Raw genomic sequence first — 19,951 nt, forward strand, 5'->3', positions numbered from 1 at the left:
GATAAAAAAAATTTACATTTAAATTAAAATAACATTTTAATTCAATTGAAATAAATTAAAAGCAACGTTTTAGGTATCCAAGAATTAATCAAATCACTCAAAGTAATGAAATTGCTGTATGAAAACAAAATACAAAAAATAAACAGATCTAAAAAAAAAACTAAAACGCATGAATGTGAGTGTGAATGTTGTCTGTCTATCTGTGTTGGCCCTGCGATGAGGTGGCGAATTGTCCAGGGTGTACCCCGCCTTCCGCACGATTGTAGCTGAGATAGGCTCCAGCAGCCCCGCGACCCCGAACGGGACATGCGGTAGAAAATGGATGGATGGATGGATCAAAGAGAGAGTGCATACCTCTACCAAGCATTTATGATAGATCCAAAATCTCATAATTTTCCGTTTTGTTTAAAAACCATTTAACTGTGTTTTTCAGTTCAGTGTGGCACTAAACTTATGCATTCGATGTGGCACACATGTATCCAAATTGCACATAATTAGTCGACAATATATATTTTTTTCATCTAGTTTACACAATTGGGATTTCTTAGACATCAATAATGTTGCTGTTTACGGAATTTGTACATTTTTAATTGTACATTTTATATTTGCATTACAAGTTCAATGCCCATTTTACGCTAAAAAAAACAACAAGCTAAATTTCACTCAATTCAAATATTATGCTTTTGGGTCGTTTTAGGCCTAATGTGTTAATAATACTTTATATCAATATGAAAAATTCACTATACGGTCACACGTTAGCGTTTCCTGAGAAAAAAAAAACATACGTATAAAATTCTGCTCATCGTCAAAAAATGTAGCTTTCCCGACCCCCCCACAAACACATAATAGACACCAATGACAACGTAACGTCCATGCTGTGTCCATAGTGAAGAAAGATAAAACGGGAGGCACAAGTGGTCGCGAACTTACAAGCAGAAGCAGTGCGGAGATGCTGACAGACCTTCAGCGGGCTCCTCAGTAAGGATAAAGTCTCTCCTGACAAGCTGCCTATAAGCGCTTCTGACGCACGCTTGGTGTACTTGAAGTTCCCAAACTAGTTTCACATTCACCAAACATTCCACCGACATATCAGTGACGTAGTCATCAGCAGACAATTATTGACATCACCCTCAAAAAAACCATAGCTGGATGGTGGACCAAACTAGAAAAATGGAAGATGACTGACGAAAGTGAGATGTCTAAAACATGAACTTTCCTGTCACCAGGAATTTACCAGGAGCATCACCTGACACCATGTGCTTATGCATTTCGACACGTTGGGGGAAGATTACATTTTGGGGTCCGGGGCCACTTTTGGGGCATGTAAAGTTCTAATGCAGGCCACAAGACCACAAGACCCCCCACCCTCACAGTGGACATCTCGGGCCTACACAATAAGATGTTAATGCTGAACTTAGAGCGTGACACACAAAGTTCTTGTTTTGTGGCATTCTTCCCTCTTTAGGTGTTTGGTTCGAAAAGTAGTGTACAGTATTAGTGCTAGAAATAGTGTGTTGTTGAACTTGTGTGAGAGCAGCACAGATGCCCACAAATATGTGCAAAAAGAGCTGGGGGCTGAAAAGTCGTCAAAGAAAAATGTGACTGAACTTCACAGCTAGTTTGTGGAATGTGACCAAGCAAGAACAACCTAAATACAATTGTATAATAACTGTTATTCAATTATTGGTATGTGATGTCAATATGAACATGAACTAACAATGTTGTTTTGCCGAGCAGTCTGTCATCAGAACCGTGTCTTTGCCGTGACTGTGGAGTTCCATGCTAGTCTTTGACGTCACAGCGTTGTCCTCCTGTGTAATTATCCTCCACGTTGTTGTTTTCCATGCTTGCTCTTTGAACTCTTGCCACCGCAGACTTTATTAAAAGAACGTTTTTTTTGAGTGCTGCCTGAACCTGTTTCTGTCTATCAGTCCGGGTCTATGTTCTTCTGTCATCACAGTCAAAATCTGAAAGTAGGAACCAACTGTCTCTTTGTCCTCTGTTGTCTATCCTTTGTGGATGGGAAAAGGTGACAAACCTACACATCCACCAATGCTTGAAAAGTGTTTAAAGCAGGCTGATCAGCAACCCAGCTCTGCTCAAACATGTCAGACGGTAGGGTCCTAAATCCAAATTACCAGCCACAGAGCTGCAGGACCCAACCCTCTGAGAACGGAACCCCTTGAAGGCACTGGAATGTCTACTGGGAGTATATTGTACAGTACAGTGAAAAGCTGTATTTCTTTCTGGACGGGAAGGCCTGTTTTCGCACTAAATAAACTGACTCTTTTCATTTGATTTTAGACCGCTTCATGCTGCTGCTGTTGTCGCACTGTAAGGGCTGGTCTCCTAAAGCTTTAGTAAAACTTGGCCAAGTACTATTCTGTCTCGGTGGTCCTTCTTACTCAACATATGTCATCCAAAAGAACTTGGGATTGACCAGTGTGTTTTATTCCCTGAGTGGAAGACTGGTCGGGCGCAACAATACCTTTGTTGCATGTGATGTTACGTCCGGTTTCAGACTCGTCACATTGGGTTGCACACTAAACACCATCTCACAGGCTTAGCCAAAGTAATGTTGCGATTTTCAACACCAAAAAAGCAAGTTTGCTTGGTAAAAAACACTCGAATGTAATGTAAGGCTCCACTCTTCCAAAATGTGCTAGCTTGATGCTAATTTGGATTAGCCATAAACAAGCTATTTTTTTCGTCGGGAACCTTCTTGGCTGAGAGAGAGCCATCAAAGCCAAATATTTCAAAATGTATTTCCGTGAGAGCCATATAATATCTTTTAACACTGAATACAACTAAATGCGTGCATTTTTAAGTAAGACCAACATTTTTAGAGTATAATAAGTCTCTTATTCTTTTTAATAACATTGTTATTCTAAAGCTAACCAATAATAAATAAAATACTTCATACCATTAATTCGACTTCTTGAACAGGTGCGATAGAAAACGGATGGATGGATTAAAATGCATGAGAATGTTTTATAATTTGAACGTTATTTTTAACACTGTGATTACCAGCGGAATTATTCACTACTTATCGTGTTAAGCAATGTCAGCTAAAATTTATCTGAGAGCCAGATGCAGTCATCAAAAGAGCCACATCTGGCTCTAGAGCCATAGGTTCCCTACCCCTGGCCTATACAGTACTGCCATCTAATGTCCTGGAAATGGGACTGATAATAAAACAACTGGACAACAGTTAACATTTTCAGCTCATTTTTAAATGCTACATTAAAAAATAAAATTTTATTATCAAACAACACAAAAGTACTGAAAATTGGTACCGTTAAGAACCAGTATTGATTTCTAGGTACCGTATTGGTTCAAATGTGAACGGTAGCCATCTCTATACTGTAATTGTCCACTCCATCACCTCCCTCAGCTTAAGACACTCGTTGTCTTTCAGGGCTGTTTGGACTTCTTATCATGGGTAAAAAAAAAATGCTTCGATGTTGGGGAAAAAAAAAAAAAAAAGTCGAAATTCATCTTATCTGAAAATGAAGCGCATTCGTGCACACTCATGCTTGACTGCAGGCAAGACACGATGATCTCGCCACTCACTTGTGTTGACAGAATTTAAACATTTAATAGCAACGCAGATTCTTGGTGTTCTTGTTCTTCCAGTTTGGTGTTCGTGTGACAGAAGACCAAATGTCTGTCCTTTCAGAGATGCGGACACGTGCCTGATGTTTCGTAATGGAACTTGTTGAACATGTGTGAAACCAATTCATCATAACCATATATGGTAAAACGGCTCCTGATTCCACAACATTCGTATTCATCACTTTAAACCCGGGTTGTCCAAACGTTTTGCAATGAGGGCGGCATATTGAGAAACCTAAGAATTCAGGGGGCCCACTTTAAGACTTACACATTCGCATATACTGTATAAAGAGATAGCTCTATTTGTGTTTATTAATTTGTTATAAAAGGGGTGTTTGGATACAACTTTTTCAGTTTTGATACCATACCAATATTGGAGTAATAGCCAATACATACACTACCGTTCAAAAGTTTGGGGTCACCCAAACAATTTTGTGGAATAGCCTTCATTTCTAAGAACAAGAATAGACTGTCGAGTTTCAGATGAAAGTTTTCTTTTTCTGGCCATTTTAAACGTTTAATTGACCCCACAAATGTGATGCTCCAGAAACTCAATCTGCTCAAAGGAAGGTCAGTTTTGGAGCTTCTGTAACGAGCTAAACTGTTTTCAGATGTGTGAACATGATTGCACAAGGGTTTTCTAATCATCAATTAGCCTTCTGAGCCAATGAGCAAACAAATTGTACCATTAGAACACTGGAGTGATAGTTGCTGGAAATGGGCCTCTATACACCTACGTAGATATTGCACCAAAAACCAGATATTCGCAGCTAGAATAGTCATTTACCACATTAGCAATGTATAGAGTGTATTTCTTTAAAATTAAGACTAGTTTAAAGTTATCTTCATTGAAAAGTACAGTGCTTTTCCTTCAAAAATAAGGACATTTCAATGTGACACCAAACTTTTGAACGGTAGTGTATGTATCTTGTGGCTATATGTGTCTTAAATCTGTCTTGTTCAGCCACTCAGACAAATCATATTGTTGATGTACATACCCATACAGGTTTACTTTAGAAATTAGAAGTGTTGGATACATCTCTTGTTGCCTTATTTGTATTTGACTTTATTAAATGTTTGGGTAGAATTTAATTAGACAAAGCCAGTTTTCTTTTAAATAATATAGAAATGTATCAGAGCTGTTTATCTATTTTATGGAGGAATATGTTCAATGTTATTAAAAAGTATTCATTTTGAATTAAGAATCGATTCTGAATCAAATTGTTACCCCAAGAATGGAATCAAATTGTGTGGTGTGTATATACATTTAATATATGTATACACACATATATATATGTATATACACATATATACACACATATATATATATATACACATATATATATATATATATATATATATATATATATATATATACATATATATATATATATATATATATATATATATATATATATATATATACATATATATATATATATATATACATATATATATATATATATATATATATATATATATATATATATATATATATATATATATATATATAAAAAAAAAATTTTTTTTCTAGTTTTTTTGTTTACTTGAAATCTTACTTTATTTTGCTTTCAAAGCTCATTTTGGTCACTTCCCTCATTTGCCAAAAGGGGGCACTAAAAGCCTATTCTTCTGTAGAGTTAATAATCGTGTGTGCCACTGGAGGTCTCCGTTTTTGCACACTGCGGACCTCATTGGACATTTCTCGCCTTGCCTGCTTCTTTGCATCTTTGTCATGTCTTCATCTTCTAGTCTGAACAAGCCTGAAGAGAACAGCAGCTCACATTCAAGCCAACAAACTTTAAACCGGAAGTTACAACAATGGAGGACATCTGAGAAAACTGCTATGCCACTGATTCCAAAAAAATGCCATCCCACTGATTAATACAACTACATACACATAGTGCATTAATGTTCAAGCTGTCACCAAACACAAACTGTGAGTGTTTAGCCACACAAAGTTCACACTGTGCCCTCAACATGTGTGCGTCATGTCTGGAGCTGCAGCAGCACATTCTTGTCTGCAAACAAGAGCCTTTTAACGACTGCAGGAAATGGACGCACAGCACTTTTTATCTCGCAACCGCAAAGCTTCCACGTAACAAATCCAGCCACGCCTTGAGGCTGCAGCCGCAGTCGGATGTTTATCATTAGGACCGTTCCTTCAGGGTTTGGTCTCCTCAACTGGAACATGTTGATGCCTAGACCAAAAGTCATCGCTGAAGGAGGACGCGGAAAAGCCTCAAAGGACTTTCAAAACCAGAAAGGTGACGCAGAAAAAAGGCAGAAAGACATGAAAGCAAACACAGAAAGACAAGAAAGGCCTTAAAAGAGTCGGTCATGTGACCACTCCGAGCGTTCAGTCTTCAAAGTGAAAACAGCAGCCAGGACATTAAAGTCCGCCACGGTCCAATTAGAACCATTCCCTGCTGGGATCCCTCCAGTGACCCCTACTGAACCAGGATCTGAGACCTCATTAGAATTCTAGTACTTTCTAAAAAAAAGGAGTATCCAAAGTGCGGCCAGGCAGGTATTAAGGGCCTGAAATACTTCATTGTATTATTCCACTGCTGCACATTCTGCATTGGTTAATATCAGGGATGTCCAATACTACTATTCATTTCCCATCATGATACTGCAACTCTGCGGATCGGCCGATACCAACAGCATAAAATCAGACGCTGGTTGACTGTAGATTAGCTTGTTAGCTTACTTCGTCTTGAGTGAACAATGACAATTCCAGAGAGACGAAGCTTGTTGTTGCATCCGGAAGCATTCACGGGCACTTTTATCGCAAATGTTGATCTGAAATCGGAGAAGACACCCTGTGAGACAGAGTGTTATTGGACCGGGAAGCATTCAACGTCACTTTTGTAGCAAATGTTGATCTGAAATCGGAATGGAAGGCTCCTTGTGAGACTAGAGTGTTATTGGACCGGGAAGCATTCAACGTCCCTTTTGTCGCAAATGCTGATCCAAAATCAGAGGAGAAGTGGTCGTGTGAGCTGGAAAGTGTTATTGGACTTGGAATCATTATCGCACATGTTGATCTGAAATTGGAGTGGAAGGCGTTGTGTGAGACGGAAAATGTTATTGGATTTGGAATCATTCACCGTTACTTTTATCGGAAATGTTGATTCGAAACTGGAGCAGAAAGTGTCGTGTGACATTGACTGTTACTGGACCTGGAAGCATTCACCTTCACTTTTATCGGAAATGTTGATTCAAAATCGCAGGACAAGGCTGAAATTGGAGGGGAAGGTGTCATTTGAGACGGAGATTATTATTGGACCTGGAAGCATTCACCGTCACTTTTATCGGACATGTTTATTCAAAATCGGAGCAGAAAGCATCGTGTGAATCAAATTGTTTTTGGACCTGGAAGCATTCCACTGTCACTTTTATCGAAAATGTTGATCCAAAATTGGAGCAGAAAGCGTCATGTGACACTGAGTGTTATTGGACCTGGAAGCATTCACCTTCACTTTTATCGGAAATTTTGATACGAAATTGGAGGAGAAGGCGTCGTGAGCAAGAGAGAGAGAATGAGCAAGAGAGAAAGAGAGAGAGAGAGAGAGAGAGAGAGAGAGAGAGAGAGAGAGAGAGAGAGAGAGAGAGAGAGAGAGAGAGAGAGAGACTGAGTTATTGAATCAAACGATCTGAAATTGGAGGGGAAGGTGTCGCGTGAGACGGAGAATATTATTGGACCTGGAAGCATTCACCGTCACTTTTATCGGTGGAGAAGGCTTCGTAAGAAACTTTTAATGCAAAGGTTGATCCGAAATCGGAGGAGATGGTTTTATGTGAGACGGAGAAGGCTATTAGACAGCATTGTGTAAGAGGGAGCGCGTTATTGACTCTGGAAGCATTCACCGTCACTTTTCTTGCAAATTTCGATCCAAAAAAATCTGAGAAGATGTCGTATACACACACAGGAAATAACGTAGTACAAGCCGATCAATCACAGTCTTTAAAAGTTTCATCACCAACACGTTAGGTACGATTTTTTGGGGAGGCGCACGTCACGCTACGCAGGAGGGTTTGTAGTGGGAGGAGCAAGACGACGTAAACATGGGAGCATAACCCAGGCTTGAGCTAGCTACTGTGTTACAGTGCGCACATCTGAATCACTATTCTGGATAAATTCTAAACTTTCAAGAATCGATTTTTAAAAGTCTTTTTTTTTCAGGCCATTTTTCGCTCTTACTCGCTTATACATTCCAATAATATATTGCAAGAATAGCACTGAATTGAGAATCGATTCTAAATTGAATCCTCAACAATGATCCAGCAAAATGAGCAAATCATGCCAACAGTCCGTACACCAGTTTGTTGAAGTTCGTTAAACACAAATGACACTTTTATGCTGAAAATAATATAATTGTAATGCTAAAAACATAACATAATAAATTATTGAGTAACACTTTAGTATGGGGAACATATTCACCATTAATTAGTTTCTTATTAAAGTAAAAAAGACTTAATTTAGAGTTATTTAGAGACTAGGAGAACATATAAGGGTTAGGGTTAGGGTTACTAATAAGCAATAATTATGAGGTTATTGAGGGAAGACTCTTAGTTAATGGCTTACTGGTTGTATAATAAGGCCATGCAGAATAAGGCATTAATAAGTACTTAATAATAACTAATTAAGAGCCAATATGTTACAAATTTGCATGTTAATAACCCACTAATTAATGGTGAATATGTGTTCCCCATACTAAAGTGTTACCAATTATTGTTGTATAAATAAAAAATATTATATAATTTTTTTCAAAAAACACAAGCAAATCTAAACAAATCACACCCAAATAAAAATATTTAACTATTTAAAAGCTCACTCATTTTGTGTATTACGTGTAAAAAAAGACAGTTTAGTTGTTATATTTGGTGTATGAATAATTATGCAAACATGTGTCGCCACTTAGCTACAATTTTCTGTATGCGTCCCTTGCTGGGAAAGGTTTGGACTCACGTCTTCATTACAGAAGGATGTTTTCTTTTTGAACGAACAAGCCCCGGTCCAAACAGATCAAAATGTTAGCATGTGTAACTCCGCTCTCATGGTTCATCATCCGCGGTCACGCTCGCGACAGTTCCTTCAGGCACCTCTGACCTCTGACCTCAGGTTCTTGAGGTGTGACATTTTGAATGTTCACACTTTGTCTTGGAGGAATGTCCACCCCCGACTTCAAAAGACTAATAGTGGACCATATCAGAGCTCTATTGCTTGTTCCAGACATACAGTACATAATGTAAAGGAGATACTAATTATGTCAATGACCCAAAATAGGTTGTTGACATAAACATCATGCACAATGTATTTTTACGTTAGCTACCAATCAAAAAAAGAAAAGTGTATTTTGCTAGTTGCTGTGGTAAAATCCAGGAAAATACTGCCATGATTTTATTTTGAAGCTTCCTTTGCACTGAACAGGAAGTCACTGTGTGAATGTTTTAATAACACACATCACCATAAACCGACACGTTTCATAGAAATAAACCCTTGGATTATTAGTCAACGTCGATTTATAGTTGAACCTGGTGGTCCACAGAGATGGGATTATTTTATTGTAAGGAGTAATTATTACTTTAATCCTGAAAATCATAGCTTTTGATACTTGGCGCCATTTTAGAAGTATGCTAACTTTTCCCATGTTATCATGCTAACATCTTATGCTCGTATTTTAGCTCTTCTTTTTACTTTTAACCTAAAAACTATGAATTTTCATACTGCTAACTTGTAAGTATGCCAAGTGTTCCCATGTTAACGAGCTAAAGTTTGCATGCTAACGTTTTATCCAAGCTTTTTTAGCTAATTTAACGTTTAAATCTAAATATCATGGCTTTTTCTACTTGACACGGTCTTAGAAGTATCCTAACTCATCCTATGTTGGCATGCTATTGATAGCATGCTAACGTTTTATGATAGCATTTTGGCTGATTTTATTCTTTTGAGCCTAAAAATCATGGCTTTCAAAAAGGCGCCATCTTAGAAGTATGGTAACTTCACTTGTGTTATCATGCTAATGTTTTATGCTAGCATTTTTTTCTAGTTGTATTCATTTGAACCTAAATATTATTGACTTTGATACTTGGCGCCATCTCAAAAAGAGGTGACTCTTCTGATGTTATAATGCTAATATTATAGATAATTATATTAATATGAACCTAAAAAACAAGGATATTGATACTTGGCTCCATCTTAGAAGTATGTTAACTTTTGTTGTTATCATACTAACATTAGCATGCTAACATATCATACAACAGCTAATTTTGATAATTCAAACCTAAAATTCATGGATTTTGAGACTTGTCTACATCTTGCAAGTATGCTAACTGTTCTCATTATAACAAGCCAACGTTAGCATCTTTAGAGGTTCAAAGCACAGATAGCAAGCCCATTAAAATTTCTACGGGAATTTTCTAGTTAATACTACAGTACAATTTGAATATGACAATTCTGTCAAGGTTTATGCTTTTTTTACTCAGAATAAAATAAAACAAGATGAAAAAAGCTTTTCATTTTCTGTCCCGTTACATCAGATGTTAGAATCTGTCTGGTTTGACAGTGAAACCACGTGGAAGAGCGGATGATCAAAGCAGCGTTGAAGCAGATTGTCGTCATGTCAACACGGCTTAACGCTGCGCAGCACGCCACGTTTAACCTCCCGTTAACCCAGAAGTCAGGGGGAGGACTGCAGGTTTCCTGCTGCGATGTTTGTGTTCTCCGACGAAGCAGGCAAAGGCGGAACGTATGTGTGTCCTTTTGACACTACATCTGCTTCTGAGCTCCATCATCCAAACCACATCAAGAACCTACCACATAACATAGAAAGCCACCGCGGTGAAGTCGGTTTCCCGTTAGATATTCGCCTCTGAAGAAACAGCTGCTCGTTTATATCCAAACACAGTCTATAAATTACTGTTGTGTATAGCAGATAGTTAAAAAATATATAGCTTCTAAATAAAAGACCAATTAATCTTCAACCAGGTCCAATAATTTAAGAAATTAGAAAAATTATTTTTTTATTTTATCATTTATTGGAATTTATATACATTTTTAATGCAAAATAAATCTAAATATTTTCAATAGCTTCTATGTCTTGTGACCCAGAAACTTCATTTCTATTGATATTAGTAATACTAACCTTGTAGTATCCTGCACACTTTCTTTTCTGATTTGAAGTTTTACAAGATTTTATATAAGTTTTTTTTTTAAATCATGTTTTTTCAATGGCTTCAGTAATGTGACCCAGTAACAGAAAACTACTTTATATTAGTATTACTGTATTTAAAATATAAAAATATATATTACATAAATATTATATAAAGAATTATCGCATTAACCATTGATATTGGTAGTACTGTACTTAAGTTTTTTTTAGTTGTATGAGATTTTTATATGCACGCATGCATGTATACGTATATCGTCAGGGGGACGAGCAGGGAAACCTGCGAAACAGGCTTGTAGGGATGATATAGCCTCTTGTGTTTTTTTCCTGACCTAACATATATTCCGCTCTACCCCGGTATTGAGTACTGTATAACGGATAAACCATAGAAACCTTGACTATATATATATATTTATATATCCTATACAACTAAAAAGTATTGTCAAAGTTAACGTGATGATAACGCCTTAACTATAAATTTCAATATACCCACTAATTTTTTTAACACTTCCTTTTTGACTCTCGGGCCGTGCCGTAGCGGGGGAACTTGGCTGCAGTTCACTTGCTACTGATGGGCCACAAGCGAGCAGAATTCGACAAAAGAAAGTCTACCCTATGGGAATATCAGGTTCAAAGCCATGGCAAGTTGTTCTCTCGACAAGAAAGGACTATTTTTCACCGGGAGAAGAGACAACATCCCTGCAGCAAACACCTGCTGTGCATGTCGTTCTAAAGGTAGGTGGTGCTTCACTTCCGCGTTCAGATTAGGGTTAAGGTGCAGTGATAGCATAAGCTCAACAGAAATTAATTAAAACCATGACTTTTTTCAAAACCTACCAGGTCATTTGATCTAGGAAGTTAATTCCACTTGATTTGAGTAGAATTGTACTTTTTGTTAGTTTTAAAGGATTTTATTTGAATTTTGAATATTAAAATCCATGGCTTTTTTCAAATAGCTTCTACGTCATGTGACCCAGGAATTTAATTCCACGCGATATTATCAGTACTTCTTCTTTTCAAATTTTAATTTAATTGGAATCAATATTAATTTTTAATATCATGAATCTTTTTCAATAGCTTCTAGGTCATGTGACCCAAGGACTTAGTTCCACTTTAGTACTCCAGCTTTCTAGAATCATGCACACCTACAGTGGTTTTCCTAGTTATGTCCACTGGACCGAAACGAGAACATTGACGTTTTCCAGCGTGGAGTCCAAAGTCAAAAACCCTGAGGGAGGTGGACATAACAGTTGACCTTCAAAAGTAGAAACTCGGCGTGATTGTTTGAAGCTACGAGGTCATGCCACCAGTGGAAGCACAAAGAGCTGTGAGATCATCATCGAGACCAATCACCATCACTTCCTCTTTCAAACATCAGTATCGATTAGCGAGTCCCTGTGGACTCTCCTGTTACAGGAAGCATCTCGGCAGCCTCAATATTGCTTTAGACTGTGCAGCTGCTCACCACAGACCCACAGAACCTTCTGGTCTGCATCAGGTGACAAAATGGGAGACATCCTGTCGGTCTCTGGGACAGACGCTCCAGATCTTTAATACATCTGAAAAAGACAAGGGGATCAAATATCCCTCAAGATTTAGTCCACACTAATGAATACTCCTGTAAGCACACTTTAATAAGTCAACTGTGTACTAAATTACCTAGTGTGCAGATTGTGTCCCAAATCAATCACTGGCGCTGTGCACGTACCAGAACGGACAATCAGGATATTTACCATCTTGTTCACTACTTTCCATCGCTATGAGTACAACTTAGGCTATGTCTACCCCTTAAACGAATAATTATTTAGCGTAAGTCTCGTTTCAGCCACACTAATCTATCGTTTAAGGTCCCCCTCCTCGGACAATTTTTTACACGTGTAAGTGCGCCGTGTATTTCTTGAATTTCCGGCTCTCAGCTTTGTATGGACTCATCGATCGTTTACAAACTGAGTTCGGAGAGGAAGTGAAGTCAGAAAGACAGCGCCCCACACAGGAAGTGACGTCAGAAAGAACGCGCCACAGCCAGCTTCACAACAACTGAAGCTACGAGGTCACTGGAAAGATGGAGGCGAGTCATCCAGACATGCCTGTGTTTCTCATTCTTCTACATGTACATACGCTTGTGGAAATCACACATGAATACCTTACGTGAAGGAAACGCGCGATTGCAGCTATTTCGGATACTACACATCTCAAACGGCAAGAGAACTTTCAAATGTCCAGGTCAGCTGTGATTCTACTTACCGAAAAACTTTGTCCCGTGGATTTGATAAAAAAGGTAGCGTGTGCTTTGTATTACCTGGCCGTCGAGTGAAGACCACGGAAAACATTGAATGCATTTGGACTGGCAAAGCAGACCGTATAAGTTATTGTACGCCAGGTATGTCACGGACTCAAAAGTCTAGGTCCAGAGTATATAAAGTCACCAAAAACGAATGGACCATGAAGGTGAAGGCAAAAGGGTGAGGAGTGTCCTGACCAGATATCTAGATCCCTAGATTGATTGTGTTAAAATGTTCATTGTCACATTGTATACTTTTACATGTCCATTGAAGATTTGATTAATTTATCATGGCTCGGGTGTGATTCACTACAATAGGGCCCCACAGCACACTGGATTCCAGTTAATTTAAATACCACAACACTGGATATTGTTCAGATAAGTTCAATTTAATTTAAGAACTTGCACACAAAGCAACAATGGAGGTGACTATGACGTGCACATTTTTTGCGCATGCGTACTAGGTCTCGTTCCGCCGGCGGACGGAGGGGGGTACAGGGTCTTAAACGACTATTGCGTGGACAAGGATAAGGTTAGGTGGGATTTACCCTGGATAACCTTAGCCGGCTTAGTGTAGAAGGGGCTTTAGTAGGGCTGGGCGATATGGCCTTTTATTAATATCTCAATATTTTTAGGCCATGTCACGATACACGATATATATCTCAATATTTTGCCTTGGCCTTGAATTAACACTTGATGCATATAATCACAGCAGTATGATGATTCTATGTGTCTACATTAAAACATTATTGTTCATACTGCATTAATATATGCTAATTTTAAACTTTCATGCAGAGAGGGAAATCACAACTAAGTCAATTGACCAAAACTGTATTTATTAAATAGTGGCACAAACATTCATGTAATTTCAAAACAGAACGTGCAAGATTGTTAGAGACATTTTAAAACCAGCTAGTAGTGCACTTTTGTGCATGATGTCACTAAGATGACATATGAAAACAACACTAAATTAAAGTGCACTTTTTGTACAGAACGCCACTACAATAGTTTAAAACAAATAAAGTGCACTTTTGTGCATGATGTCACACAAGATATTTCAATAACTGTCAAGTAAAAATTAGCTGCATAATAGGAAATCAAAGAGTGTATGTCCTTCGCTATGTGGTAGGTTACTGCGGACGTTATCTCCTGTTTTTGACCATTTTTTGTATACTGTGTTGATCTGGAAATGGAAGACGCCAGGCTTGCTTTGGCATTTTGTTGGGTGTGGCACCGGCCGAGATGTTGATATGCAGGGTTTCAAGCACTCTTCATTCTCTAGTGGGTGACTTTTCAAATGATGCTACAAATTAGTAGTGCGCTACTTTTTGTAGCAACGCTTTTGCCGCATACTTTACATATTACGGTTGTCTGTTCAACATCTTCCCGCTTGAAGCCAAACCACCACCAGACGATGGACCTCGTGCTGTTTTGCTTGGGAATTAATTATTCTTCCTCCATTTGTTAACAAATTCGCAGCTTCTCTCTCTCTCGTATTGCCACTCGCACCGCTCCGCTAGCACCACCTGCCACAGAAGTTAGCTGCCACAGCTAACTTTACCTATGGTACATTCCTCACTGCTACCTCTCTGCTCTGCGAGGGTGTATGACGTTGCACGCGCGACAGTATGTGACGTATGTAACAAGGTGCGCTTGTTTTATCTCTCTGTGAGAAGGAGAGACAAGAAAGAGTGAAGAAAAGCCTGAAGTGTAATGCCCGCAGCTAAAAACAACTGCGTGAGCACGTATACTCGAACACTCATGATATAGTCATTTTCTACATCGCACAGAGACAAACCCGCTAAATATCGAGTATATTCGATAATTCGATATATCGACCAGCCCTAGGCCATAGTACCTCCCTTTCCTTAATACTGCAGATATACTAAGGGCTTGATCTACTAACTGTTTGCATGTACGAAAACACGTGCAAACTTGATAGCTGATCTACTAAACTTGTGCGGAGAGGTAGACCTGTGCCGATATTCAATAAGTCAATCAACCGAATGATAAATGGAAGTTAACTCGGCAAGTTTTCAAGCCTCAATAATTGCCACCCAGCAGGTACAAGACATTGATACAACATTGATTATAAAGGGTTTCCCCTTAATGTCATTAAATTTGGCGTGCCGCCGCGGCATTTTTATTACCGCTACACCTTGAAAATAAGGTTATTTTTTTGTACTTGAAAACAAATTAAAGTAATATAATGTATTGTAGCCCCCAGAAGAAATCACAAAGTCTGACGCTATTTTTAACTTTTATTACCAATTCAACAAATAGCACACTTCCAACAGGTTTTACCTCCTGTGTAAACACTTTCGTCTCATGACACAACAGGACTTCCTCATTCTCTGCCAATCACCTTTCAGGCACGGGCAATGTGTTTGCAAACATGGGAAAAACTGACATCAAATCCAAACCACACAAACATAAAACATTAACATTAGCTGGTCGCTACAGTATGAATTTATATATATAGCCTATTATTTGCGCACTATTGACAGGCGATGTACTGAAATCTTGACCACCGTAAAAAGACTTTGATCACCGAAAATCGCGCTACCAAAACCGGACATAAACAAAACGCACGCCATTGAGACTGTCTGTCAGCATGTCTGTGATGTGAATGTAATTGTAATATATTGCACATATACCCATGGACAGCCATCTACAAAATGTGCAATTAGGAGGACAGTGGCGGCTGTGAGGAAGAGAGAGTCCAACTAGAGCAACAGCGCCAAGCAAGTGTGACGTCATGCTCACTGCACCCTCTTTAGTCATGGAGGGACAGAAGTTGGGTCTTTAAACACGAGTTAATTGTATAATAACACCAGAAGAAGATGCAAAATTTGTTGCTAGTTGTTTTTAATTTTAAAAAAGTTATTAAAAGTCTGGAAACACTTGAAATAATCTCAACAAAGTACATTGTACAAAAAGCAGCAACAATTGAAAATATGGCAAAACAATAAAAAATATATATAAGTTCATACTAATTCATAATAACAGATTTGTTTAATTGTATGTATACATTTTTGAGCCTTTAAAAAAAAAAAATTATAAAGCAAATTATGCAAATTACTCACTGTCATGGTGACATCCCCCCACAGGTATCTTGGCAGTTTAGTTGTTATGCATATACCGTAATTTCCGGACTATAAGCCGCTACTTTTTCCCCTCGTTCTGGTCCCTGCGGCTTATACAAGGGTGCGGCTTATTTACGGCCTGTTCTTCTCCGACACCGACGAAGTGGATTTCGGTGGTTTTAGTACGCAGGAGGTAGACGATGACACAATGATTAAAGACTGACTTTTCATATACCGGTAGGCTGGTTATTTTGATAACGTACAGGTGAGCACTTTGTATTACTTTGCACCGTTGTATTATTTGTACTCTGCACGAATGCTGTTCGCCATGTCAAAGATGTGAAATGATTGAATGATTGAAAGATTTATTGTTAATAAATGGGACGCTTTGCGTTCCCAAACAGTCATCTCTGTCCCGACAATCCCCTCCGTGGTAGCAGGAACCCCTATATATTACGGTAATTACACATCAAAACCCTGCGGCTTATAGTCGGGTGCGGCTTATATATGGAGCAATCTGTATTTTCCCCTAAATTTAGCTGGTGCGGCTTATAGTCAGGTGCGGCTTATAGTCCGGAAATTACGGTATGTCCTTTAAAACTAACTTGGATACAACAATGATTATACATACATGTCCTTTAAATCTAACTTTGATAAAACGTTGCAAAATAGTTGTATTTGTTGATTGAGACAAAGTTGATATCTAACCTTGGATCCAAGTTGTTGGTTGGGAAATGACCAAATTTCAATGATCAAATCAACGTCAGAACCGAACATTGATTAAACGTCGTCAAAAAGCATGTTGCTTTCAACGTTGTATTGGTGTTGTACAGTATTGTTTGGGAAATGACCAAATTTCAAAGGTCAAATCAACATCACAACCTGACATTGAATAAAGGTCATCAAAAAGTATGTTGTTTCAACGTTGTATTTGTGTTGTAGAATATTGGTTGGGAAATGACCAAAATTCAATGGTCAAATCAACGTCAGAAGCCGACATTGATTAAATGTCGTCAAACAACATGTTGTTTCAACGCTGTATTTGTGTTGTAGAATATTGGTAGGGAAATTACCAAAATTCAATGATCAAATCAACGTCAGAAGCCGACATTGATTAAACGTTGTCAAAAAGCATGTTGTTTCAACATTGTATTTGTGTTGTAGAATATTGGTTGGGAAATGACCACATTTCAATGGTCAAATCAACGTCAGAAGCCGACATTGATTAAATGTTGTCAAAAAGCATGTTGTTTCAACGTTGTATTTATGTTGCAGAATATTGGTTGGGAAATGACCAACATTCTACCATGAATTGATTTAAGTGGACCCCGACTTAAACAAGTTGAAAAACTTATTCAGGTGTTACCATTTAGTGGTCAATTGTACGGAATATGTACTGTACTGTGCAATCTACTAATAAAAGTCTCAATCAATCAATCAATCAATTCAATGGTCAAATCAACGTCAGAAGCCGACATTGATTAAATGTCGTCAAAAAGCATGTTGTTTCAACATTATGTTTGAGTTGCTCAACGTCAGGACCTAATTCAACAAGTTTTCAACATTGTTTCAATGTCTCGTGCCTGCTGGGCATATGCCTGCATTGTTACGGATTACAAGAGCCGTCAGTCTTCTGCAACAATTTCAGCAGCTGCAGGACTTGTACTGAATGTACATAAACTCCACAGTGTGGAGGTGAAACAGACGAAGGTCTGTCCGTTCAACAGGAAGTGAACTCCACTGTTAAGACATAAACCGGAAGCTAAACAAACCCAGTTTGCGTTTATTGAAAAAAAATATTAAATGGAATTAAATGGAAGAAGATACACAAATATAAATAATATGGCTCTTATGACGCCAGAGAAAAATTGGATGTTTCCTCTGCCAAGAAAGTATGTTATAGGGATAATTTTAGTCATTAAAACAAACACAATTACATAAAAGATTTTTGTGTGTGTAAAAGTACTTTTTGAGCACATTCAACAATACCGCAATAATAATAACTGTAATCATTTTGGAAACAACTTAAAATGTTTGCTAACAAAGTATGTATTTAAATATTTCACTACGGAGGGTCTGATGGGGTATGGATATGGATATTAAAATCCGTCATTATAATTATATTATCTGCATGTGTCACTAGATCAGCAACAAACTATAACAATTCACTGATAAAAGTCCAAATAGGGCTCAGGGCGGCGGTAGATAACAGCAGGGTAGAGAGGCAGCGGTGCTTAGGGCTGCTACAAACTGGGCTAGTCAGCTCGCTACATCTATGAATGAATGGATGAATTAATTAATTTATTTATTCCGGCCGACAGACATTTATAGCGGACACATCTAACGCTAGATGTGTCCGCAACGTCTAAAGTTACGAAATTACTCTGCTCTAGTTGGCGGACACGGTCCTCTAGTAGGGCCAACCTATCCATGAGAACGGTGCACGAAGAGCAAGGAGCCATACTCACGTTGTTTTCCACCGAGTCGAGTTCTTGCTGTCTTCAGAGAAGTGGCCGCAACATGTGGGAGCAGATTCCTTCAGACCGTGGCCGCGCTGAGCTTTGTTAGATTAGCAGCTAGCTAGCTGAGAGAGGGGCGGTGAGACAGAGAGCGGGTGGTTTGCAAGTTAGATAAGACTACCAAGTATGTTTGGGAAGGAATAAAGAAAGCTGTAAAACTATTAGAAGCACACAGATAGGAAGATAATACTTAGCCTTTTTCGCAACAGCGAGCAGTCACTCACAGCAAACAGGAAACAGGAAACCGGAAGTTTCAACCAAGGCATCTCAACCAAGGCAGAAACCTATTTAATATACCTCCTGTATGAAAAAAAAACATCTTGCAATAAGCATTTTCTTGCGCTTGGATCATTCCAGACGTATTAACGCGCTACGCCGTTGTAATGGTCCCTCGCCTCCTTGCAGAAAATTTGTTTTCTGTCGTCCACGAAATGACGAGTCTATATTTCAGAAAAGTTGTTACATATCAAATATGTGTGCTACTTGTTGAACAACATGGCACACATTTTGGAGAGCACAATAACATGAATGTGGCGGGAAATTAGTGTTTCCATGGTCACAACCAGTAGCACAGGCAAAAACCTCATTTAAATAAGGCGGTCTGCACCAGTTATCAATTGCACACGCAGTCTTAGTAGATCACGCACAAAACGCCCACTAATAGTACATGCAATTTTATAGTTTGCACTATGGCTGGGCAATAAAACAATAACAATATTTATCGCGATAGACACATAGAAAAATGTGTTTAGTAAAACATTCAATTTTTTTTTTTTCTTCTTGGTTGGAAGGAACCGGAAGTTCCATGAACAAAAGGCACTCGCTTTCTGGTAACCAAGCAACGCAGGAAGCGATCGCTGATCAGTGGGAGTGAAACGCTAACAGCCAATCAGGTAACAGTATCAACTATCAAGTTTGATTGCGCTATCTTGTTGTCTGCCATTGGATTCTATGCATGGAGTGAGACGAGAAAGTCAAAATTAAAAAAATTATGGACAATACAGGAAAAGTCACCTGGACAGTACAGCACTTTTTTTTGGAATTTCTCAAATGGACCGTATACGGACCAAGGTGCAAGGCGCTTGTTCCCACCAAAATTGGTAATACTACACCTTTAGAGCACTGCTGTAACTTCCTGGAACTAAACCTGTAGAAAATAGTTCTTTATGCTTACATTTTCACACTTTGCACTATTTTCTTACCCTTTATGAAGCATTTCTTACATATTCCTTATTTTTGCACCTTCATTGTTAAAGGGAAACTTCGGTTTTTTTC

At 38.4% G+C, this 19,951-nt stretch overlaps 1 protein-coding gene across 9 annotated transcripts in view; it reads right to left on the reverse strand.

Moving 5' to 3' along the window:
- The window catches only part of LOC133658908 (alpha-tectorin-like), a 60,853-nt gene that overhangs the window by 34,238 nt on the left and 6,664 nt on the right, over positions 1 to 19,951 (reverse strand). Inside the window, exons 2-3 of one of the 9 annotated variants that reach the window (XM_062061409.1) lie at positions 12,256 to 12,349; positions 6,329 to 6,420 (exon numbers count right to left, since the gene is read on the reverse strand). The exons of 4 other annotated variants lie outside the window; for them this stretch is intronic. In XM_062061409.1, coding sequence (XP_061917393.1) covers positions 6,329 to 6,420; positions 12,256 to 12,349 — 186 coding nt within the window. Of the gene's footprint in view, positions 1 to 6,328; positions 6,421 to 12,255; positions 12,350 to 18,625; positions 18,977 to 19,951 lie in introns of all 9 variants that reach the window. 4 more of the 9 variants (XM_062061415.1, XM_062061416.1, XM_062061411.1 and 1 more) reach the window with 4 other exon arrangements.

This window comes from Entelurus aequoreus, linkage group LG10 (genome assembly GCF_033978785.1).
Source record: "Entelurus aequoreus isolate RoL-2023_Sb linkage group LG10, RoL_Eaeq_v1.1, whole genome shotgun sequence".
Taxonomy (NCBI): Eukaryota; Metazoa; Chordata; class Actinopteri; order Syngnathiformes; family Syngnathidae; genus Entelurus; species Entelurus aequoreus.